This window comes from Hippoglossus hippoglossus, chromosome 16 (assembly GCF_009819705.1).
Source record: "Hippoglossus hippoglossus isolate fHipHip1 chromosome 16, fHipHip1.pri, whole genome shotgun sequence".
Taxonomy (NCBI): Eukaryota; Metazoa; Chordata; class Actinopteri; order Pleuronectiformes; family Pleuronectidae; genus Hippoglossus; species Hippoglossus hippoglossus.
In genome coordinates, this window is record NC_047166.1 from 21,932,671 (window position 1) to 21,956,627 (window position 23,957).

The window sequence follows — 23,957 nt, forward strand, 5'->3', positions numbered from 1 at the left end:
TTTGTCTCTAGAGAGACTGATAAAACCAATTAAGTGACATTTCCTGAAGACTGAATACAATATGCTGAAGAGTTGACTGTTGGATCCAGGTTATTTGAAGTCTGAACTTCTGAAACTAAGTCAGAATATCATTGCTGGGGTTCCCACTCATACTGGAAATTTAGAGAGAGCTTTTCCTGTCATGGAAACGAACTGGAAATATTTATTTTACATTTCAAGTAAGCGTTCAACTAATCTGTGAAACAAAAACACATTTAGGTCTAAGAAGGTTGTACAGTTTGCTGTGATGGATGTAGAAACAAATCATGAACCCTGCATTATTAAAAAGGGAGGAATGAAAATGGGGTTAAATGTGTCAACACCATACTGTTAAATCATATGACAATTTTTACTGATTACTGTCCTGAATTGTCAGAAAAAAACTTAAAAAACTGGTTAGTGTGGGAGCCCTGATCGCGTCACACCCCCAACATGTTTCTGTATTTAGCACCGATCAGTCTTAACAGATTTGGTGGTTTATTCTCCTTCCAGTGAAACAATCCGCTGTGTTTTCATAGTGAAGCACGCGGCGGTTTGCACAGCAGCTTATCAAGATGATCAATGAAAAACAAATAATAGAAAGAAGGTTGAAATAATGGACTGATTGGCATCATGAGACAGGCTCAGGTGTAAGTGAAACTCAGCGGTGTGTCCTCATGTAGCTTCTGCTGCCGCTCTGCCGGGTCATGTGAGGACACGGTGGCAGGCAGCCCAGGATCAGCCCGGTGTCACTACCACAGCGCCTTGTGAACCACCCTCCATGCCCCGGGTCTTTCGAATACACACACACAACTACATACATGTCATGTTTGACGTGTTATTGTGGTGAAATCATGCGCATCTGAGCCAAATTGTCCGAACTGAGCGAGCAGCAGGAGTCGCCGGGGAATGACGTCAGGACGTATCACATTGAATGATGACGCCGTTTGATCATTAAAAAAAAAATCTGCCGTTAAAACATATCAGAATTAGGTCAGCGGAGTAAAACTGCGCCGACCGACACGTCTCTTTATCGAGGTGCGTGTGGTGGTTTGGCCGGAACAAAGGCGCCGGCCCCGGTGTGAATTGAGCTGCTCAGCCGGGGAGAAGACACGGAGATGAGCGGTGCTTGTAGCCTCTGCAGACGGGAGCTGCTGTAGCCGCTGGACCGGTCCGTCTGTCCGCCTCCCTCCTCCGCCGCCGCTGGGTTCTGGGAAACCTGCGAGCCCGAGGAACGTGAGCGCGCCTGTCCGACCCGGCCACGGCGGGGCTGTGGAGGCTTAGCCCCGGGGACCGAGACGGGAGAGACGCCGACACACGGCAGCGACCAGGACCCAGGAAATTAACTCCTCGCCTCGTCTAGACAGCCCGGCAGCAGCACCATGCACATCCCACTAGTTCAGTAAGTTTACCGCCAGACGTGATCAATAATAATGACCGGCCCCGGCTAACACTGGCTACTTGGCCCACCCCACGTCCACGCTACACGCTGCTGCCTCCACACACGTTCATTTATCGGTCTAACGTTACTGAAATAATGGCGAATTCGCTGCAACACACCTCCTAATGGCAGTGCTGCTTTCTGCCCCATGCAAATGTGCGTGTGCAGCGTAGCATAGTGCTGCTCACTTCATCATGATGAAGGCTAACACCACACTGGTACACTGCTGCCTCACAAGTGAACACCCGCACCTTTTGTTTGTAGCACATGTGTCAGTGAAGGGACCTGTGGTCATCAGGTGAAACTGTGTGACAGCACAACACCAAGACGTGAGTCAGGTATTTGTTGTCATCAGCCAGTGTGTGTGCCATCCAGAGTAAGATTGAATGGTCATCTTGGATTTAAAATTATTTTTGATGCTGTAATAGCAGTGGAATCATATTGTCAGAACAGCCTGTTAGGTCACTGTGCACAATACTCATGTGTTAGGGTAATACCTCGGCCCTGGTTGGTTTCTATGGTAATTTTTGGTTAATGATATTATGGAATATGTGTCATTTGTGCACAGCGTCAACTCAAATAGAAGCGTTCTCACTAGATTATTGACAGGAGACTCCTCAACAAGACAAGATATGGACATCAAGGTCCTTATTATATATTATATATCATATTGGGCACATTCCCAAACAGATGAACATAAACCAGTTAGCACAGTGAGGCGGCTGCCGTCCTGAGAGTCAGGGGCCCTGGGGCCACACAATGCAGGTCTACTAGTGAATTCATATTGTCTTTATGGTTTTATACAACTTTTGTAATTTAAGGATCCCCAAAAATTGTTTTCATTATATATAGATTGATTACTTTTGTTGTTACCAAATTCCCCAGAACTCCAGCTGCTGTATTTTAAGTTTTTTTTGTCAGCCAGTGGACAAACATCAAAAGTTAATCCAGGTTTGAGGAAAATGAAAATGAGAAAAAAAGCAGAATATTTATTTATGATAAGCTGACACCAGCAAATGTGTTTTAGTGTTTTTGCTTGACAGATGACAGACCTTTTGGTTGGTGCTGCTAATATCAAAGTATGTGAATAATCTTGAATATCTGTCAACCGACGTTATTATGAAAAAGTAAGAGTAAAGTAATAATAAGGTAATTGTATTGGATAACCACTAGTGTTTTCACCAATTGCGTTCCCTTCCCATGTCTTGTTGTCCATGTTGTTATTAGAAATAATCTTAGTCTTAAAATCATTAACCTTAAAATCCACTTTATTACTCTCATTTACCATCAGAGGTTTTAGTAATGCTACAAATGTCAACACAGCACTTTGTTAAATTTCTTCATAGAACCATATTGATTAATGCTGTTAGTCTTAATGCGGAGGAAAGTGCACCTCATGCAGACTCTGTGTCTCAGTGCTAACATTAAGATGTGTGTGTGTGTGTGTGTGTGTGTGTGTGTGTGTGTGTGTGTGTGTGTGTGTGTGTGTGTGTGTGTGTGTGTGTGTGTGTGTGTGTGTGTGTGTGTGTGTGTGTGTGGGGGGGGGCTACATTAACACCAGGCTTTACACATGTTGTTTTGACAGTTAAACTGTGATATATGGTTTTTAATAGACACAAGAAACACTGCATAGTGTTTTAGGCTTATTCTGTAAATACTTATTGAATTGCAGAAATGATTACAAACACATGTATCTCTGTATTGTTACATCGTTGTCTTAGAGTGCAGCTTACAGTAACTTTAACTTGTGATAAATCTGTTTTAAGAGCATGTCTTTGGTGTTTAAAATGTTAAAACCATTGGCAATCGCTTGTTTTAAAACACAATATCCCAAAATGTATTACTTCATCTAAGTAAGGATGTTCAGTTTCTATTGAAATGCAGCAGAAAAAAAAAACAACTCCTCACAGTTGTTACACTGAAGGAGCCATTTAGGCAAATTGTCATTGGCTGTCTACAAAAGAAGTACTGTATGAATGTACACTGATCAGTCTCAACAGTAAAACAGGCGAATGGTTTTAATGTTGTGGCAGATCAGTGTAGTTTTGATTGGGCAAGCAATAGAAACAAAACAAAAGTACAAAATACATTTTAAATCACTTTACAGACGTTTCAGAATGAGATTCAAAACAGGCCAAGGATATAAACCAATCAGTGTTCATACAGACTGTTTTTGTGACTTATTACACGTTTGACATCTGCATATCTGTTTTGTTTCCTCCCCAGAGATAACAAATTTCACGAGTCTAGCGTGTGAACACAACCACCATGTGACCCTCAACACTTTAGCCACGGATCTTCCTTACACTGAGTAGAAGTAAATAGGCACTGGTTTCACGATGTCGAGCCGGCGGAAATCAACCACACCTTGCATGGTGCTGCCCTCTGATGTGGTGGAACAGGAAGAGGCGGAGGAGAAAACAGAGAGGACCAAGGAGGAAGAGGCGACGGAGGAGGAGGTGGAGGGGAAGGTGAAGAAGGGAGCCGAGGAGGGGCCGACTGCAGAGGAGCTGGGTCAGGCTGTCGTGGTCGTCCCCACACCACCAGATACAGGTACTGTAAGATTCATTTTGACCCAAACTCCCATGTGTACATGACTGAACAAACACCAGTGGGAAATATTTGTCACAATAAATGTTATATTGTTATTATTAATATTACAGATGAGTCCAGTGTCTCTCCTGTAGAGGACAGTGAGGTACTTGATCCCTCACTGAAACGCAGCGCTACAAACCCTCCCGAGGATCCGAGCAGCGATCAGCCGACAGAGGAGCAACAGTGTGAGACGCCCGAGGAGGGAGGAGCAGACCCTGTGTCGGTCGCTGCCATTTCTGTCAGTAAGACACCCATCATGAGGTTGAAGACCAAGTCCGAACCCAAGAGGATCGCTGTGTCCCTGAAATCGACGGACGAGGCAGCGGACGGCTTTGGAGGAGGCGGTGAAGGAGAGGTGGGGGGAGAGCAGGAGCCCATTGAAGCTCCTCTGGGGCCGATGACACCTGTGGAGATGCTGCTGCATGACTCCATGAAGCTCGGAGGAGGTGGCATGCTTATCGGCCCGCCATCAGAGCAGCATAGGAAGTCATCCATTTTAAACCCTACAGTTCTGCCTCCTGGCCTGGCACAGGTAAAGACTCTTTTGATTATTAAAGATTTCAGTAAATTCATTTCAGCAGCACAGGTGTAAGAACACTCCATATACCCCTTTCTATGTCAAATGAATATATGTCATAAGATGTAACAGGGTGGTTATAATGCTAATTATCCTCAACATGGATGTTAGATGACAGTTTAAAGCTGGTAAATATCCATTGACACTTTTTCAGGACAGCAGGTTGCCAAACAGGGTGTGAGCACAACTCTCTGTATTTCAAATATCCCTCCATCTCTTCCTTTGTCCCAGGTGCTGTCAGCTTTCCAGGCCCAGCAGAATGCAGTGGCAGCAGCTGCAGCTCAGCCTCAGCTACTGATTCCCCTCAGCAGCATCCCATCCTACAGTGCAGCCATGGACACCAACCCTCTGCTGGGCAGCACGTACAAGAGGTTTCCTTACCCCTCGATGGCCGAGATCAGCAGCCTGGCAGCACAGACGCAGTTCACAGAGGAGCAGATCAAGGTAGATGAAGGTGTCGGACAGAGGATGTGGTGCTTTCACTCGTCTGTCTCTATAGCACCTTTCATGCAGAGATCCTGTTAAGAAAACCTTTCATTATTCTACATGTGCTTGTTTACACTAAACCACACAAGCCAGCATCATGCTTACCCAGTCTGTGACTGACATCAGTTAGCATGCCAGCATTCAGAAATGTGACATGTAACACATAAACATTAGACCCATGCTGGGGCAGCCTTTTACACAGATTTGAATGTGTGACTTCCTCCTCTGCCAGCATAAACAACATGTGCATCTTCCTGTAGCTGTGAAATTCAAGAACAACCTTCCTGCCTCGATCAGGTTGTGTAAAAGGGGCTCCTCTTGTGATATAACTCAAAAGGTTACAAGTAGAAGCTACCTATTCTGTATATTGTATTTAATAAAAAGTCACTTTGATTTTAATTAAGGATTTGAATTGAATATAGTAAATAATGCCTTTTGGCTTATTTTGTAAAATAACTGAGGAATTGTGCTTGATCTCCACCCAGGTGTGGTTCTCAGCTCAGCGGTTGAAGCACGGTGTCAGCTGGACTCCTGAGGAGGTGGAGGAGGCCAGAAGGAAACAGTTTAACGGCACAGTGCACACGGTGCCTCAGACCATCACTGTCATACCCGCTCACCAGCTCTCAGCTGCTGCCAACGGCCTGCAGTCCATTCTTCAGACCTGCCAGATAGTGGGCCAGCCCGGCCTGGTGTTCACACAGGTAGGTAAGGAAAGAAAAGGTGCCATGTCTACCAAGACTCGGCTTTGACCTTTGAATCAGGTCTGAAGCAGATTGATTGTAGTTGTATTTAGTTTTGATTGAGAGAATATGTAAAACAACATTTTGTGCTGGACTCACATTTTGGTTGCGTTATGTTTGACGGTGGGCAGGCCTGAAGCTTGGTGCTGGCGTTACTTTTGTGCTATGCTAGCTATTGATAGAATGCTAAAGAGAAGTACACAGAAAATAAAAATCCACAACCAGGTGGACACACACCCAAAGAAACTGTTGTAATGCCACTGCACATTATACCAAAGATGTTCTGTACTGTATCTCGTGAACCCAGGTCTTGTATTTAACAAATGCAGAGTGAATAAGTGAACTGTTGAAATGAACTGGAGATTTGCATCTTTTTCTCTTAGCAGGCTGTTCTGATAGTGGTAGTTGTTTCGGTCTTTGGTCAGACTCATAATTTACATATTAGAGGAAAAGAACCAGGTTTTTGGCCCTTTCCATTTGCAAAGTGTTTAAAGTAATAACAGATTAAATACTTCTCAGTCTGGTTATATATATATATATATATATATATATGTCATCCTCATATCTATAATTTTTGGATTCTTTGCAGGTCGGTCCAGGGGGCAACCTTCCAGTGACCAGTCCAATTACGCTGACAGTAGCAGGACTGCCCAGCCAGTCCCAGAGCTCCAGCAGAGTGTCCTGTCAGCCCACCTCAATGAACAATGAGCTGAAACGAGCCACCACTGTCCAACCTCCCTCTCTTTCTCCACAGGTGACGACAACCTTAAAGCTGGCTTTTAGACAAATATTTGTTTGGCATTGTGCTCTCATTGCTGTCAACAGACAAGTTATACTTGTTTAACATAAAACTTTTCTCCCTCTCTCTCTCTAAGGAGAACTCGGCCCTCTGCGCTGACACATTCAGTATGCGGCCTAAGAAGTCCAAAGAGCAGCTGGCGGAGCTGAAAGCCAGCTACCTGAAAAACCACTTTGTCACTGATGCAGAAATCGCGAGGCTCATGGAGCTCACCAACCTGACAAAGGGAGAGATCAAGAAGTGGTTCAGTGACACCCGGTACAACCAGCGCAACTCCAAGAACAGCAACGTCATTGTTTTCCACGATGGAGGGGGTAGAGGAGGTGGCAGCTGTAGTAGCAGTGCCACCATTGTTATTGACTCGAGTGATGATAACCCCACTTCTCCCCTTCCTCCCTACACACCTCCTGTGAAGGAGACACGACCCAAAACGTGGAACCCATTCCCAGACTTTACTCTGCAGAAGTTTAAAGAGAAGACACCGGAGCAGCTGGTGGTGCTGGAGGAGAGCTTCGAGAAGAGCAGCAACCCATCAGATGAAGAACTGAGCCGCCTGAGGACAGAGACGAAACTGACGAGGAGGGAGATCGACGCGTGGTTCACTGAGAGACGAAAAATGCCATCTGTCAGTACCTCTCCAGATTCTTCAGAAGGAGGGAAGATGGAGACGGAAGGAGCAAAAGCAGGAGAAAGAGGAGGAACCTCTTCTTCACCTTCCGCCACCTCGTCTCGTAGAGGCAGTCAAACGCCGCCTGGAGGTCACAGTAGGAATCTGCCCTCCACCAGCAGCAGCAAGAAAGACATAAAAGATAAGAGTAAAAAGACTCCAGAGCAGCTCCACATTCTGAAAAGTGCCTTTGTGCGGACCCAGTGGCCCACACCAGAGGAGTACGGCCAGCTGGCAGAAGAGAGCGGCCTTCCTCGGTCTTACATCGTCAGCTGGTTCGGGGACTCTCGCTACTCCTGGAAGAACGGAAACCTGAAATGGTTCTTTCAGTACCAAAGTGGTAACGTAGAGGGCGCGAGCATGGGAGGAGGAGGCACTAAAATGGGAAACAGCGGCGGCAGAAAAAGACGCGTCCGAAACCGTGGGTGGGGTCGTTCCCGAACCAGGAAGCAGCCGAGAAGGTCCGCCTCCTCCAGTGCAGAGACTGACAGATCTCCCCCTGCGAAGAAATTCAAGACTGGGAGGGAGATCCTGAGGGAGTACTACCTGAAGCACCACTTCCTCAACGAGCAGGACCTGGATGAGCTTGTCACCAAGACCAACATGAGCTATGAACAGGTAATGTTTATTAGGATGTGAGAAAACAAGGACATGTATCACTCTGTTATAGTCAGCTGTCAACCAGGGCCCCATCTCCCTAAAGCTTCTTAAAAGAACAGTGTGCAAGATCTACTCACAGAAATTGAAAATAAATATTACAATTATTATTTTTTTGTATTTCTTTACTTATCTTGCAATTTCCGTTTTCATTGAGAATTGGTTGGGAGGGGGTCGAGGATAATGTTTTCATTTGGGTATTATGACTTTAATCTAAGAATTGAGTTTTCATTTGCTTAGAATAAGCTCTTCATATTTTTCTAAAATGGACAAACCCAACACTGGTACTGCAGATGGTCTTGCACCTTTTTATGTTACATGAAGGCCACCGTACCTTCTCCTACACGCTCTGAAAGGGAAGGGTGAGGCGAGGGCTTTTCCGTTGCTTTTAGTCTGCAACCTCACCACTAGAGGTCACTAAATTCTGTATCCTAATCCTACTTATGATTCCTGGTGCAGCAGCTGAATGAATGTGCTCACTTTCTCAAACTGACTTCCACAAATCATGAATCTTAAAGTGCAACAAACTGAAGATTGAGTGATTTTATAATATAGTGCAGCTCATAGGCAGTTACTAAAGTGTGTTCATCATCATTCCCAGCATCAGCATTCATCCAGCATTTCCTGTTGGCGTTTAAGAGCGTTTGTAGCAACACTTCTTATATTGATCGTTATCGGGAGATTGGCAGGATTTTAGAAACACTGAGGTCATGACTTCATGTATCCAGCAGAACTCCAATCACACAACTAGCGTGAAATGTTTGTATCGGAAATGTTGTCAAATTTATTATATTTAGTTAAAAAATAGGAATTATGTAATAGTAGAGTTTAACCTACCTTCATATCATTAAACCTGCTAAAACCCCTGAAATATCACTGATGACATGACCTTGGTGTCCTCAATAATATCAGCAGCCCTGCTGTCGTCATTCTCTCACCGTGTTTCTCTCTTCTTGTAAAGGTGAGGGAGTGGTTTGCTGAGGTCCAGCGGCGCTTGGACGTAGGTGCAGATCCCTTCCAGGAGCCGGCTGCGGAAAGGGCGGAAGGAGGAGAGGAGGAGAGAGAGGAGGCGCAGGGAGAGGCGTCAGTGGCCCCCGAGGACCAGACCGAAACTGGGATGGGAGATGAAGAAGATGATGAAGAAGATGAGGAGGAGGATGCCGACGACACGGATGACAGTGAGGTTTGGGAACCATCGCGTAGCGTCAGGAAATCCTTGTCAGTTTCTGAAGACTAATGATTGTGGAAAGTGATGGTGAAACATTACAGAATGTTACAAGAGACATGATCAATGCTGGAGGACAGTTAGCTGAACCAAGTCTTTTTTGCCACTGATTTTCCTTTGTACACATTAGCAACATTGATGAACTGTTTTTTCAAACTATTTCTGAATCATGTCTAGATGCGACTAACAGATGGACCATAACTTTAACTCACCCTCTCAACACTTATCTTATTAACTGTAGGTGATGTGTCACAGTTTAGACAATAATTGTGAATACGAATACCATGAAGTGCAATCTTCAAGCTGAGCTAAAGATGAGAATCCAGGCACATCCATACACCTTTCTTCAGAAGCAATTGATGAATACTGACTGTTGTAAATTCATGATTTTTGGAGGAACTGACAGTTCCAATGTCCAGCATGCTCCTATTTAAATTTGCACTCCTTCATTGCTTAAATGAAGCCAATAAGGGAGATTTTATTTTTCACATTTATGCTGCATTTCCCTAAGAAGTAGTGTGTGATGCTGTTGTGAGCACAGGCCTAAATTCTAACTTTGATCCCCAGCATTATGAATGTTTAATTCGTGGTCCCAAACTAACTGCACACTGTTTCAACAAAGGTGCTTAAAAACATATTACTAGATGTCACTGCTGAGCAATCTCCCTAATAAATCCAGCATACATCTGATAGAGGAGCTGGTTGATTTGACACGTTACAGCATGTTTTTTTAAAGCACCTGTGAAGATCGACCAGGTTGTGTGAGCTCGACATATTGGATTGATAATGACAGTGTAAATCAGGTATGTCATCTTTAAATGACAGGAAAAGTACCTTAACGCTGAATGAATGCCAATGCCATGATGCTTTTAAATAACGCAGGATGTCTGCTCCAGTCTTCCCTTAAAAGTGACTCATTCGTCATTAATATTATCGCTATAGATTTTTAACTGAGCACCTACAGATCTGATGGAGGAATTCCACAGTATGTGTTAAATATGCACTGCTATTAATGTTTTTTAACAACACCTTCACCTTTTGATAGAACTCATCCCGTGCTACTATCAACCTTTGGAAAGAGGTTATGTAAATTCATCTAGCACGAGGCTTTTGTGCCAAAGCTGAATGTGTGGAGCAGCGAGCTACAGTTTGAAGCAGAGGCACCGTTTGTTAACTGAATGATGAGGCAGACATCTAGGTCCAATGACATAGAAACAAACAGAACTATCCTTGCTGCAGCATTTCACTTAGAGTTTGCTTGTGGTGGGATTCTGATGGGATGGAATGTTTTTTGTTTCCAATGGGGGATGCATGTAAATATAAGCACCAGCTGCAGCTCCAGTGTGAATTGAAAGTAAATCGATCCGCATGTTTTCCCCTTGACAAGACTGCTATCACCACCAAATCACCGACTTTTTGCCTTTAGGTTTGGGCTCATGTTAAAAATGAGGCCTGAGAATTATTGTTAGTCCTGACCCGTACTTTAAGAAGCACTGTTTAACAGTATTTTAAATAATAATCGGACTCCAATCTGCACTGAACAGAAGAACATGAAGCACCTAAACTAAACTTTTTAAAAGTTGCACTTTGTCCGCTTGTGTTCACAGTGGACTAAATCCTGATTAGGCACCTTAATCTCTTATTACACCATGAAATGGCTCTGAGAGACCAAATCTCTTTTGTATGACGTAGAACTGAACCAGTATTTTGCCTTTTTTATCCTTAGTGTGTTTTCAAGGGGAGGAATATTATCAATGTATCAACTTTTATAATAATGTGTTATTTCATATTTGGATGTGCATATGGCTCAAAAGAAAATAGTAGAACAATCACCTACCACTTTGTTTCGCTAAATTGCACAATTTGAGCCCAGTTTTTAAACCATCTGTCCTTTTGAAAATGCGCGTGTGTTACATTTGTTGTTATGTTTGTATTGTTGGCTTTAAATTATGGGAATTGTCTCCTATCTCTCCTTCTCTGCTCTCACATGCCCCTGTCTGATTCAACCACTTTCATCCAGGCCACTTTTGTAAAATAAATGCCTAGTTTTCATGTGCACTTCCTGAAACATGTTCCTGTAAATGTCTGCAGTGTCCTGGTGGTTTCCTGTCTCTGAAATGACAGGGCTGTAGGGACGACTTCACAAGAACTGAAACCAATCAGAAAATTCAAAAAGGACTTTTCTTGGAAAAATAAATTTCTCTCATGGAGGGAATCGTGATACCTGAAGGAACAGCACAGCATTCCCTCTGTGGTGGGAAGTCTACCAAATAACGCTCCTCTTTCCAGCTGTTTTCTTTGTGCTATACTGCATCAAGAGGACAATGGACTGAAAACTGTCTCGACTACAGTTGTTCACACACAGGGGAGAGACTCTGATGAAGCTTTGCAGATAAACCTATGTGCCTACATGGCTCGTATACTCGTTTGAACAAAGGATGACAAAAGAATTAGTGAATTTGTGAACCAGTGAGTGATTCTTTAGCGAGGCTTGTTCAAACGAAGGTGTGATGCATGACCGAGCTCTGCTTTCTGCTGATGCTAAAAGATGCCTAAATACTCTGAAGTTGACATTGGAAACTTCTGTTTTAAGTCCTTAAACAAATAACCTTGGTGTTTTGAATTCTGTTCTGTTTTAATAAGCACTTGTCACATGCTACATGTTGGTACCTGAGTGTCGCAACTGGAGGAGAGCTGGAACTGCTTTGTTGTAATGTGACAAGCGCAAATAACAGATTCAAAATGCCGAGGTCAACCTATTGTCTAATACTGCATGCAATAACTAAGATGAACAACTGCTCATTTTGTACATACATTATAATGGGTTGGTATACTTGGCACAGTAGAAGCCTAATCTAGGATTTAACTTTTGTGTAGCTTTTAAGACTCTAGTTGGTTTTGAATTATTAAATTGACTAGTACAATCATGGACCTGTTTTTTTCTCTTTTAAAAATATTTCATCTACTCTATAATGTTTAGTTTTAGTGCTTTGCTTTTGGGATTTTGTAGTCTCAGCAATTGAGGTCATTCTTTGGCAGCCATTTGTAACCGTTTGAATCCTTGTACTTTGTGTGCTAATTCTGTACACATGCTACAAAAGGGCTTGTCCCAGATTAACTTCTTTTATTTCTGAGGTTAGGCTTAATTCTGTATCCAGGTATCCAGCCCACAGTCTTTTACAGTGTGCTCTTTCTTTACTATTATTTTTTTATCTAAAGAAACTGTGTCATTACAACTCTGTCCAGACACCAGTGGATTGCTTGTTAACAATACTGACTCATACAATACGTACAGCAGACTAGTGTTTTTGAAATAGAATCTGTTTTAGAGTTCAACCAGTGTTGCCCGAGAGGCTTTTTGGCACTTTGGTTGCAAATAATATAAAATCACAACTCAAAAGAAAAGACATGCTCCTGCAAAGATTGCATTTTTGTAGCACATGGGAGTTTTTTTTTATTTGCTTGATAATATGTCAAAAGTTAAAAATGTAGATATATTACATATGACAAAAACGATTTAAAATGTTGAGCAACACTTTAACTTGCTTTGAGAGGCACTCCATTAATATTGCACATAAAGTCCTTTGAATGTTGCCTTTTGTTCCTCTGGAGGGAAAAATAAAAAACATCCCTGACATATTGATGTCATTGGGGTCATCTCAGATTTGTCTTGAAACCAGAGTAAGTCTAATGAAAGACTTGTCTGTTGCCTTATTAGAAATGTAGGATCCAGTGATTTTGGACCTTGTTGCATCTCAGTCTCTGCTGCCCAATTTTGAGCCATTCTTTTTAAAACCAGCGTCTCTTAAGTAGCTGAACTTTATGGAAGGAGTGTCCCTATAATGACTTAGTGTTTTGTAACAATACTGTAACATAATGACAGTTAATAACGTCCTGATATGAGGTTAATAAGAAGAGTATTGTAATAGTATTACATCAGGAAATTAGGTTCTCAAATACTTCCTTCAGTTCCGTTGACGTGTCTCTTCTCTGAGTTGTGATTTTATATCTGTCTCTCTTCATGTATCCCAGTATTCCTGTGCAGTAGAGCTTATATTGTGATCTGAGTAGTTTACCTGCTGTCCTATTATACTCATATGTCATATCTGTATGCTTCGCTATACTTCTGCTTAGTCCTCACTCGTTTTCTGTATTTAGACAAGTAGTTGGTTGAATGTTTCTTATGCAATCAGAGATTCAAATGTTTTCACTATATAGCAGCTAGCTTTTTGGTTTAAAAAAAAAAAATGCATTCTGTCAATTGTAATACACTGTACATATGAATAGTTTTTTATTATTCATTTACTGTGGACTTTCCACCTTTTCTTTTTTTAATCTAAGTTTATCTGCTGACAGTTTTTACCCCAATTTATTTGCTTATAATGGGCTTGATTTGCGTCGAACTTGTAAACTTTTCTCTTTGTTCCTGCTTCAATACAGCGTACATCTCCAGACCTGTTCAGAGAGTGATGACAATGATCTCTCCTGTATTAAGTAACAGTTGTTTCCATAGACACAGATACTGTAGGAAGAACCCAAAGGTCTAACTCCATGCTCTGCTTTAATAAATGGGTGTGTGTTAATTTAAAGACAACTGATATTTATTGTGCCATTTTCAAGTGATGTCACCCCTGACTTTAACTGATATTAAGTCCTTTTTTACCAGGTTTTCTAAATAAGCTGTAATTTGAGTCGTGTAAAATCCCACCATGAACTGGTTCATCTTATCCAGTACACCTGATGGATGACTGGAGGAGGGGATTCTGGGATTGATGTACTTGAGGTGGGACTTTTTGCAGATGATTGTTCTCTCTACAACCTTCATGAACAAGCTCTGCAACAACACCGTTCAACTTGGGGGTTTTCTGTGTCTATGGAAGGGACTTTTCCATCTACACTCTGCCCATGTGTCTGAAATTTGTTAAAACACTGAGTATCTGTCAGAAACTTTGATTAAACGTGATGTGCGATCGCCTCTGCAGGTTTGCTCTAGAGAGCTAAACAAACTTTGCAAACTTTGCTTCCTGCAGTCATCAACTTGAAGCGACCAGCTGTGAGGCAAACAGTTTGTGCAATGTTAATTTAATATCCTGGCTGTTATTGGGGCTCTGGCTTGAGTTTTAGCTTGATTTAAAAAAATTTAAAAAAAAGATTTATATTTTATACTTGTTTGAGGACAAACCCCAATAAATTTTGATCAAAAGATGTGCACTTGTGAGGACTATCTTGCATGTTTTGCTTTAAATGTGATGTGAAGCAGTAAGATTCAGAGCAGAAAGCACTGCATGGAGTCCTGTTCCAATCCTGTGAGATATTCATCATTTGTTACCTTTTCTAGAAGTGTTGCAAAGAATCTCATCAAAACCTAAGAGATTAATTTATCAAAAGTGATAATAGTTATTAGTATTAATAGTGTTTTTAATAAACCGTCAGTGATGCAGTGTCTGGTTTTTTTTGGGTTTTTTTGTAAGGGGAACAGATTTGCATTGAATTAATTTTGAAGAAGTCAGTATGTGAGGATATCCCGCACATCAAGATAATATTGCATATGTTTGATCATCAACAGACTTAATACGCAGAATCTTTTATTTCTCTTAGATGTATAGTAAATTTTTGTGCAACTTAACAGAAATTCAAAGCTCTTCAAAGCACACAAAATCAGATGTTAGACAGAGCTGAAAAATGAGACGAGTGGATGGAATAATGAAAACCGCACAAAACAAATTAGTTGTTTATGAAGAGAACTTGAAGTATGTACTAGAGGATGAGTATTCTGTGTTTAGTGTAGTATTACCAAGCAATAATCAGATGCTGCCAATAACTTTCAGTTGACTGAAATAAATTTAAAAAAGCAGAATTCTAATATAATCGTCAGCTCATGCTTTCATTTGGACGTGTGGCAGTGAGGGATCTCTCCTCTGACATGAAGTGATGGGTTCAGGCCAAGTGAGTTCCTCTCTCACCCGGGGTTTAAACCTGGATTACAATGAAACAGAGCATTTTGATCACAGCCTTTGTGTACTTTCTGTGTTGAGTCATGTATGCAGTAAGGAAAAAAGTAACACAAGAAACATATACTGCAACTTATGGTAAAAATGGAGAGGGGTGATTATAAATGAAAGTGACAAACATTAATTCAGCGTGAAATTTTAAAATGTCATGAAGTGATTCAAGAACATTAAGGATTTGTGTTTTTTATTCTCTCTTTACTATACTTGGCATTTTAACTGGCTATGAGTTGATTTTTTTTAAACTCATAAATTCTGAAATATTTGAGATGTGTACAGTAATTACAAAAATGAAATACTATTCATGTTAAATTGATTTCCTCTGACTACATTTGTTTTTCTATACATATGCTGATATAAAAAAACTTCTACATGAAACACGTGTATGAAAGTTCTGTTACGGTTCATGTGTGTGTGTATGATGGGTTGGGGGCACAGTGGAGACAGAACGTTTTTGCAGTCTTTGTTTTTGGGGATGTCAGTGTCCAGTTAAATGAAAGTTAAGGAGATATTTATATGTGATGTTTTCTCTGTTGCTGATTGAGCTGCATATTTTCATGTCGGAACCTTCCGCCCGGAACTATTGTCAGTGGACATGGTATCAGTCGTACAGTTTACAGTGAGAGACAGTGTACCCACGAGTGTGTAAACTTCACTTTTATCCTCTGAAGTTCGCGTACTGGTCATAGACTGTTTAATTAAAGGCACTGGTGTGTTCTTCAGGTCCGTATGGAGATATTGGGGAGTACGTTTGACGACTCTGTGTTTTCTGAGGCGAGAGACCGAGTGTGTGTGTCTCTGTCTTCATACAACGCTAAACTGTGTGAACCAGAGGTGAGTGAGTCCGACTATAACCAACCAAACCAGGCAGGTTAACGCTAGTTAGTCCTGAAGCCAGGACTCTGAGGACTGTCAGGAAGGTTCAATGACGAGTGGACAATGTAACGAGGTGTAAATAAACTGTGATGTTAGCCTGTCGACATTAGCCTTCCAATCATTGCTAGCAAACATTAGACTGCTTACGTACCTGCTGTCACTAACCTGTTAACGTTAGCCTACCAACGTTAGCCTGTCAAAATTAGCCTGCTAATTATTGCTTGCTAACATTAGACTGCTGAAGTACCTGCTGTCATTAGCCTGCCAACATTAGCTTGCTAATCATTGCTAGCTAACATTAGACTGCTGAAGTACCTGCTATCATTAGCCTGACAACGTTAGCCACCGCTACATCCATAAGGCGACTTCACATCAGAATCATTCTTTGAATATTTGTAAATGTTTCGTAAGGAACGATGTGATTTCTTTATGACAAACTTATAAATAATCAAATGTAACAAACGTCATGTATCACTTTTTGTTTGATTGAATCCTGGTGTTCTGTATAATTTGTACCAAATACATTATATATTCAGCAGTTTTCCCTAAATGAGCAAAGATACTGTCAGGGTGTAAAATCAAGACAACATGTAAGCTAGCTGTTAAACATTAAAGCTGAATAAACTGGATCAAAGTGTATTTCTCCATGTTGCTCTGTGTGTATGTGTGATCATGTTACATAAACACAAACACAATACATACTCAACAAATAAGACACTCAACAAATAAGACACACATGTCTTATTTGTTGAGTATGTATTGTGTTTGTTCTTTGGTTCAGTGACACTTTTTCATGTTGCATGTGTGGCTTAGTTTCTTGTACAATGTGTAAAAGTCAAGAACATTCTCCACCAGTCAATGATAAGCGGCCCCTAATTACTCAAGTGTTTTTATGTTATTCTCCTTTGTCTCGCTCCTCTGCAGTGGTTTTGTGAGAGCGCTGCTCTCGATACAGACGATGCCCTGGAGAAACAGAAAGTTTACAAGTTCAGAGGTGACTTGGCCGTGAGACAGGGGAACCATCAGGTTGGTATTTTGTCAATCGATCATCTCGTACCTCAGACCACTGCACTTCTCCTGTATCACACAGACTTTCTGAAAAGTTAGTGGCCAGAGTATCTGAGGATTTGAGTTTATTCTCCTTAAACATTCTGAGCTTATTTACTGCAAAGCTGTTGTCATGAACCAGTATTGGAGCATTTATGTGATGCTGCTCTTTCTGACAACTACGTAGTTACAATTTTTAAATGTAAATCAATAGGATGTCAGTGGTACAGCTTCGGTTGTGTATCCTAAAGAGCACTGAAGGTTTTCATCACTTTTTAATTTAAGTTTCCTTATTTCCTACCATGTTTCAGTGTAAATATCTATTGTAGTCAGCAGGTTAGTTTTCCTTCAAGCACAGAAATGTATCTGAAGACCTAAAATAAGATCAAACCAGATTAAGTTGTTGGAATAGTAAAAATTGTTGTAAACTGCTATATTTTTACAAAACACTGCTATGTAACCATGATGTGTGATTATACACACACACGCGCAACGATCAGATATTAAATTCATTTATTTTTCTGTGATTTCACAGTAACGGTACCAACAAAAGCAGCTTGAAGCAAATATAACATTGACTGGACTCATAGTCGCTGCCACATGATAACCTTTTCTCTTGATATCGTTCAGACAAGTTTTCCATTGTCCACTTTGATGTGTAGTGTGTTGTTGTGTTTCTGTTCTCATGGTGTGGTGGGTATAGAAAGCCGTGGAAGCATACAGCGGCTGCCTAGAGTGGCTCGCTGACAACAACTTGACCATCAGAAGAGATGTCCTGGAGGGAATGGCCAGATGCTGCACCAAACTGGGACAGAGAGACAGGGCTCTGCACTTGGCTGACTTACTGGTAAGTCCCCTGTGAGATTTTCTTGTAAGTGTTTTCCATGTAGCACAGTGTCACGTACAGGGGTCTGTAACCTGCTGTCTTTGTCAAAAAGCGCCTTATCTTGCAGTGTTAAAGAAAAGCAATGTAATCAGCCACCTGATCTGTATCTTCTTCTTCCCTGATCCATACCACATCCTTCCACCCAGTTTCGTAGAAATCTGTTCTGTAGTTTTCACTCAATCCTGCTAAATATCAAACGAAAAAACATAGGCGGAGGTACTTGTACATTTAAGACAAATCCTACCCAAAATTCCTAGTTATGAAAAAAACAGCAGCCAGTTACTTTTCATGTTAATCATTTGTTTTTTATCGTCAATATCGTGCAAGTAAACTCATCAAATCTCAAAGCTTCCTTAACACAGCCTTTATTTCTCATTGACTTTGGCTTTATGAGCCAATAAAGTTTGTGCTTTTATGTGTCTCAGGAAGCTCCAACATCAGTCTGCCTTCAAACAGCTGGAACATCTTTAATAATTCAATATACCACATCTGCTTATTGTCGGCCCTCTGGTTTAAACTGTCCACCAGTGTAGCTCAGTGTTGCAGCCTTTGTCTTTAGAGGTGGTTTGTTCATGCAGCATGTAAAATTATAACAACTCTAATACATCTAAAGTTGATCAGATGTTCTCTGAAGGAGCCAGGTGCATTTCAGTGTTTAATAAAATATCATAAGAAATGGGTCAAAAAGTTTGTAGTTGGTAGTCATTTTTACAACTTCTCTCTCCAGAAGAAAGAAGCCTCCAACACCAGTCACCTGACCAGCCTCCTGCTGCTGAAGGTCCGCATCAGTCAGAACACACACACAAACACACACACATCTGTAAATGTAATAACAAAGTTATGTAATAGACATAATATCTTTTATTACAGGTCAGCATTTATCAGCATTTTGGAGCCATCGGATCACAGATGTCATGTCTCCAGCAGCTGTGCAGCCTGCTGCCCTTTAACCCCTGGTACTGGTTCAACCTGGGTCAGATGTGTCTGCAGCTGCTGGAGAACAGACCCACAAGTAGGTTTGACTTCATTTCCAGTCTCATTTAAAACCCATATCATTTCTTAAGTCAGTCATGCAGTAGTTATATTTTTTGCTATATATGAATAAACAATCTCGTTCTGTTGTCTAAAAAATATGTGTAATGTTATTTACCTTCCCTAGGTTTATGTTCCTCTAAGAGGTGTGAATCAGCAGAGGAGCAGAAAGATGGAGAGACGGAGGAGATACAGGAGGAGGCAGCAGAGATGGATGAGGACAGACTCCAGCTCAAAGCTTGCACTTGTTTTGTCAGGACAAGGTACACTGTTTACTGTTTACACACTGTACGCCACATACACACAAAATATCAACCATTGTACAATAGAAATAGGTACAAATACCACTAGAAACATATTGTAATAGTTGAAAATCATCATGTTTTGTGTAATCCAATAAAACATTTATTTATTTACAAGGAATTCTGGAATTGAGGGTATTTCTTCAACTTTTGATCAGTTGTCACTTACACTCATGAAAACGGAGGACCCGAAATCTGTCCAACGTTCTCAGGGCGGATGATGATACCAGGTCTGAAGAGGGCCTTAATGTCTCCCTGCTTGTTTTGTCTCCCTCAGACTCTTGTTGAGAATCCTTCAGCCGCAGCAGTCCTCCTTTGTGTTGCAGCGCAGTGAACGTGTCCTACAGACGACAGATGAGGCTCTGCAGCAGCTAAATCCTAAAGAATCAACACTGCAGACTCTCACTGAGGTGAGTACGCAATACTGACACACATCGTGTCAAGACCTGATATTTATGAAGTTTATGTCAGTCTAGTTGAAGGGTCACTGACTTAAAGTCAGCAGACAGTTTTACACAATTCAGTGTCTCTCTTTGATTTCCCAGGTGATGTCAGAGGACCTGATCCCAGACAAGATGAGGGAGGACTACCAGGATGGAGAGAGTCTGGCCAGTGTGTGTGTGCAGAGCTTCAGAGAGCGCTGGTGGAACAAGATCTTACTGACTGGTGTGTTAGAGACTGACGAAAGTCTGAGTCAGACAGAGACGGACACAGGCTCCTGATGTTGAATGTTTACAGAAGGGACTGAGGACCACACTGAAGACGGCTCAGCCACTGATAGATCCCATCAAAGAGCATCAGACACAGACTGAATGAACTGAAAGTCAGATCCTGGGCCTCATGGCTTTATGTCTGTAAGTCACTACTACAGCTCAAATGTTTACTTTTATTCATTTATAATGTATATAAAGACGGACACATCTCCACTTCCAGATTCGAACGCTGCCTTCTTGTGCATTTGGAGCCAGAGTCTGCGCAGTAGTGGTCAGCGGATGGAGCTAGCTATGTAGCCAGGTCCCATTGATAAACACGCTCGACCAATCACGTGTCAGTTTCACCACATTTATGACATCAAATCAGTAAATAAAATCAAACTCTCTGGAAACATGTACATGTAACCTAAAAATACAGAAACTACCTTTGAGAAAAATGTATTTGATGTTTTAATTAAATATTAATTTAGCTCCATAACCCATCTGCTAACATGGTGGAGGGGGGATTTATAACTTGTACTGTAGCCAGCCAGCAGGTGGCGATCAAGACAAGTCATGTCATCATCTTTATCTACAGTCTATTATTCAAATGGCATAGTAATGTATCAGTGCACAGGGAGATTGTCCAGAACCAAACAACCCAGATGTACTTGAATGTTTTCCATCCTCTTCGTACTGTGTGAAATGTAATGACAGTGATTGTGTTCAGCATTGAAGTAAGAAACAATGTCAGACATTTTAATCGGTTGAATGTTTAAATCGCTCATCAAACATTAAAATTGTTGATGTTGTATATTTTGTTATTGTTTTTGCAGCTGAACTATTAAAACTATTTTCACAATAGTTGGAGACTATGACATTTACATGGCTGACCAAAGTCCTGACACACACTTTCATGTTACATGTCTCATCTAAGGACTTGACTTGACTGGAGTTCGTCCCATTCAGGTTTTGTGACAACACTAAGCTGCCTGAGCACCTGACCAACTAACTGAAAACCCATTTGAGGAGAGCAGAGGAGTCAAACACAAACACTTTGAATATTCTACTAAATCTCCTTCTACAGCCAAATACTAGATTGTTCTGCGTAATCCACACGTCACACCTCTCCATCAGGAATCCCACAGACTCCAGTGCCTGACTTTGTCACATTTATCACTGTGCCTCTTCAGATCACATCACATGCAGCCCAGAATGACAACACTATTAGTCCAAATCCAGTCATGTAAAAACATTGAGACACTCAAAGGACCCAGCTGACAGCAAAGGTGTCAGTTTTATCAAATCCAGAGAGCACAGAACTAGTGATTAACTGTCTATACACAGCAGACACATTTACACAAACACACAAAACCTCCACCGCTGTACCCAGAACCCTTCAGGTGACTGCAGTGTGTATCTGTGGAAAGGTCAAAGTGCACCATGATCAGTGTCTCCACACAGCATGATGGAGGAACGCCTGGAGAAGAATCTAAACCTGATCCAGAGTCAGTGAAAGACTCTCGGTCAGAGCCACGTCTCATACAATCAGTGTCAGTGTACCGGTCTTACTATCACCACCACAGCTGGAAGCAATGCCAAGGTTCAAGAGTCAAACACTCCACATGCTACAGACCCCACACACAGACAGCAAAGAACCATCTGTTATCAGTCAACTGGAGGACTTTTCTTTTTTCTCTTCCTTTCTGTCAAACAACACAATGGAACCACTCACCTAACCTCAATCTGAAGGTGGAACTGATAATCATAGACTACTGTCTCCTCCTACATCACTGCAAAAACAGGCAAAGACAGGCCCTCAGTTCCCTTTGACTCATTCAAGAGGACACACCTCTGGACTCCAAACCACGTCTCCTTTCTCCGAGCCTGGAGCCTGGAGCCTCTGTGGGTGGGTGCACCAAAGTAGACATCAATAGCCATGGGAACTCGGCTCCAGACGCACCGGGCTCTTCTCCCATGCAGGTACAGGAGCCAAGATGAATCTATAGCCCCACACTGCCCACAGGGTGGTGGCTCGAGCTCCACTGCCAGACTCAGCTCCTTTGACACCACCTACGGGACGGGACATGAGACGTTGGGACAGCCAGGCTGGAGGCCAGCTCCTTCAAACATGAATACTTCACTGAGAAGAAGCAAGAGCTTTACTGAGAGTCTCACAGCAGCATGCAAAGGAGCAGGACTAAATCCAACATGACCAAGAGCTGACAGAAATATACAGACTGTGGAGTTATTAAACACACACACACGATACAGTTTAACTTTTAACTAAACTGTATCAGGATCAATAATTGTAGAACAACAAAACAAAAATCGAGCATTAAAGTAGTGTCTGACTAGACATGCAAAAATATTCTCTATCTATCTATCTATCTATCTATCTATCTATCTATCTATCTATCTATCTATCTTTCTATCTATCTATCTATCTATCTATCTTTCTATCTATCTATCTATCTATCTATCCTTTTATCTATCTATCTATCTATCTATCTATCTATCTATCTATCTATCTATCTATCTATACCACTGCAAATGAACAAATACTTATCAGTCTAACTAAAAGCCAACAAGCTTATCTTCGGTGATGAATCATAATTAATACTTCAGACATGTACATGGTCAGATTTTATGTTTCTCACTGAGCATCAGTCATTTTTATACTTAAAAACTCTTCTTCAGGATCGCAAGTGGCAGAAAAGAACATTCACTATTTCAAAGTGACAGCCAAGCCAACACAGTATGTAAACTGATGTGTTGACAAACATTCTCTTGTTGTTCTCACCTTCCTTCCTGCCACATCTCCCGTGGTGTCAGCCAGTCTCTGCTCCTCTGCCAGTGTTTGCCTGTGAAGCTGTGCCAGCCGCTCGCTCTCCCTCTCCTGCTCAGCGTCGACCTGCTGCAGGCGCTCCGCCACGTCGCCCTGCCAGTCTGACTCCAGGCCCAACTGGCACGCCTCCGCCAGGGTTTCCTCCAGGGTCTGCGTGCAAAGAGACAGTTAATGGATACAAGAGGAGGAGATCACAGATACCTGGGCCAAAATCCAGAGTCTGGATGATTGTGAGGCTTTGATCGTTTCTTGTAAAGCCTGATGTACGAGCGCACCAAGATCAAGTATGTTTCAAATTTATTACACTGGGTCCATATTGGAATGTGTCAATGATCTGCATGTTTGACTCTGTGTGATGCAGAAGCTCTGTGAGGCTCTTCTCCTCTGTCTGCCTTCTTCATCTCCTCCTCCTCCTCCTCCTCCTCCTCCTCCTCCACGTCATGTCCCATGAGGGAAAATGCTCATGAAAAATAAAAGATGTTAATAGAACACAACATGGTAATAGTTTCAGCCAAATCACCGCAATAATCTGGTGTCAATTACATTAATGTAACAGCTGCAATTGGTCAAAACCTAAAAAAGCTTACTGGCTGACCTGTTACTGCTGTTACACAAGTTCATTTACTCTATATCCAGCAAGGAAGCAGTGATAACTTATTACATTTTATGGTATTACATTTGAAAATAGCTTTCTAGATTAATAAGAAGCATTATTGAGAAACAAAAGCAAATACAAGCCAAGAAAAAGAAGGTTGTGGGGGTTAAATACGAAGAATTTGTCACCTGTTCATCTGGTCTCCAATGACGGGTGGTTGGAGAAAATCCTGGTGAGCCAGAACGTTCTCTGATGTTCAGGAAGTTCAGAGACTCGAACCAGTGCCGGCACCAGTTCACTGCAAAACATATTATTATTTTCAAATTCCAACGTTGCAAACCTCTGCAGAGAAAATCATGACTGTAAAATATAATCCAACTGATTAACAAACACTTAAAACACTAAATGATGTTGGGATCTTTCTGCAGAGTCAATCATCTGTCTCTGCTGATGTCAATGACAGATG

At 41.7% G+C, this 23,957-nt stretch overlaps 2 protein-coding genes across 2 annotated transcripts; both read left to right on the forward strand.

Annotated features, from left to right (window-relative positions):
• The first annotated feature begins 465 nt into the window (after positions 1–465).
• On the forward strand, positions 466–9,481 carry LOC117777382 (zinc fingers and homeoboxes protein 1-like). The gene is made up of 8 exons (XM_034612131.1): positions 466–1,420; positions 3,686–4,012; positions 4,123–4,586; positions 4,863–5,075; positions 5,603–5,818; positions 6,447–6,611; positions 6,733–7,941; positions 8,942–9,481. Exons 2-8 carry the CDS (start codon positions 3,799–3,801, stop codon positions 9,215–9,217), a joined length of 2,757 nt encoding a protein of 918 aa, XP_034468022.1. The 5' UTR covers positions 466–1,420; positions 3,686–3,798; the 3' UTR covers positions 9,218–9,481.
• A 6,215-nt stretch (positions 9,482–15,696) lies between these two features.
• On the forward strand, positions 15,697–20,910 carry zgc:101716 (uncharacterized protein LOC492784 homolog). The gene is made up of 8 exons (XM_034612136.1): positions 15,697–16,047; positions 17,014–17,115; positions 17,840–17,983; positions 18,750–18,800; positions 18,893–19,034; positions 19,182–19,317; positions 19,634–19,766; positions 19,902–20,910. The coding sequence occupies exons 1-8, from the start codon at positions 15,943–15,945 to the stop codon at positions 20,076–20,078; spliced, it is 990 nt and encodes a 329-aa protein (XP_034468027.1). The 5' UTR covers positions 15,697–15,942; the 3' UTR covers positions 20,079–20,910.
• The last annotated feature ends 3,047 nt before the right edge of the window (positions 20,911–23,957 follow it).

Excerpts from the sequence above, each read along its gene's own strand:
- LOC117777382 (XM_034612131.1), top strand. The coding sequence starts at position 3,799 with ATGTCGAGCCGGCGGAAATCAACCACACCTTGCATGGTGCTGCCCTCT. Across the intron at positions 4,587-4,862 it reads TGCCTCCTGGCCTGGCACAG|GTGCTGTCAGCTTTCCAGGC; the intron begins GTAAAGACTCTT and ends CCTTTGTCCCAG. Across the intron at positions 5,819-6,446 it reads CCGGCCTGGTGTTCACACAG|GTCGGTCCAGGGGGCAACCT; the intron begins GTAGGTAAGGAA and ends GATTCTTTGCAG.
- zgc:101716 (XM_034612136.1), top strand. The coding sequence starts at position 15,943 with ATGGAGATATTGGGGAGTACGTTTGACGACTCTGTGTTTTCTGAGGCG. Across the intron at positions 17,984-18,749 it reads TGCACTTGGCTGACTTACTG|AAGAAAGAAGCCTCCAACAC; the intron begins GTAAGTCCCCTG and ends TTCTCTCTCCAG. Across the intron at positions 19,318-19,633 it reads ACTTGTTTTGTCAGGACAAG|ACTCTTGTTGAGAATCCTTC; the intron begins GTACACTGTTTA and ends TGTCTCCCTCAG.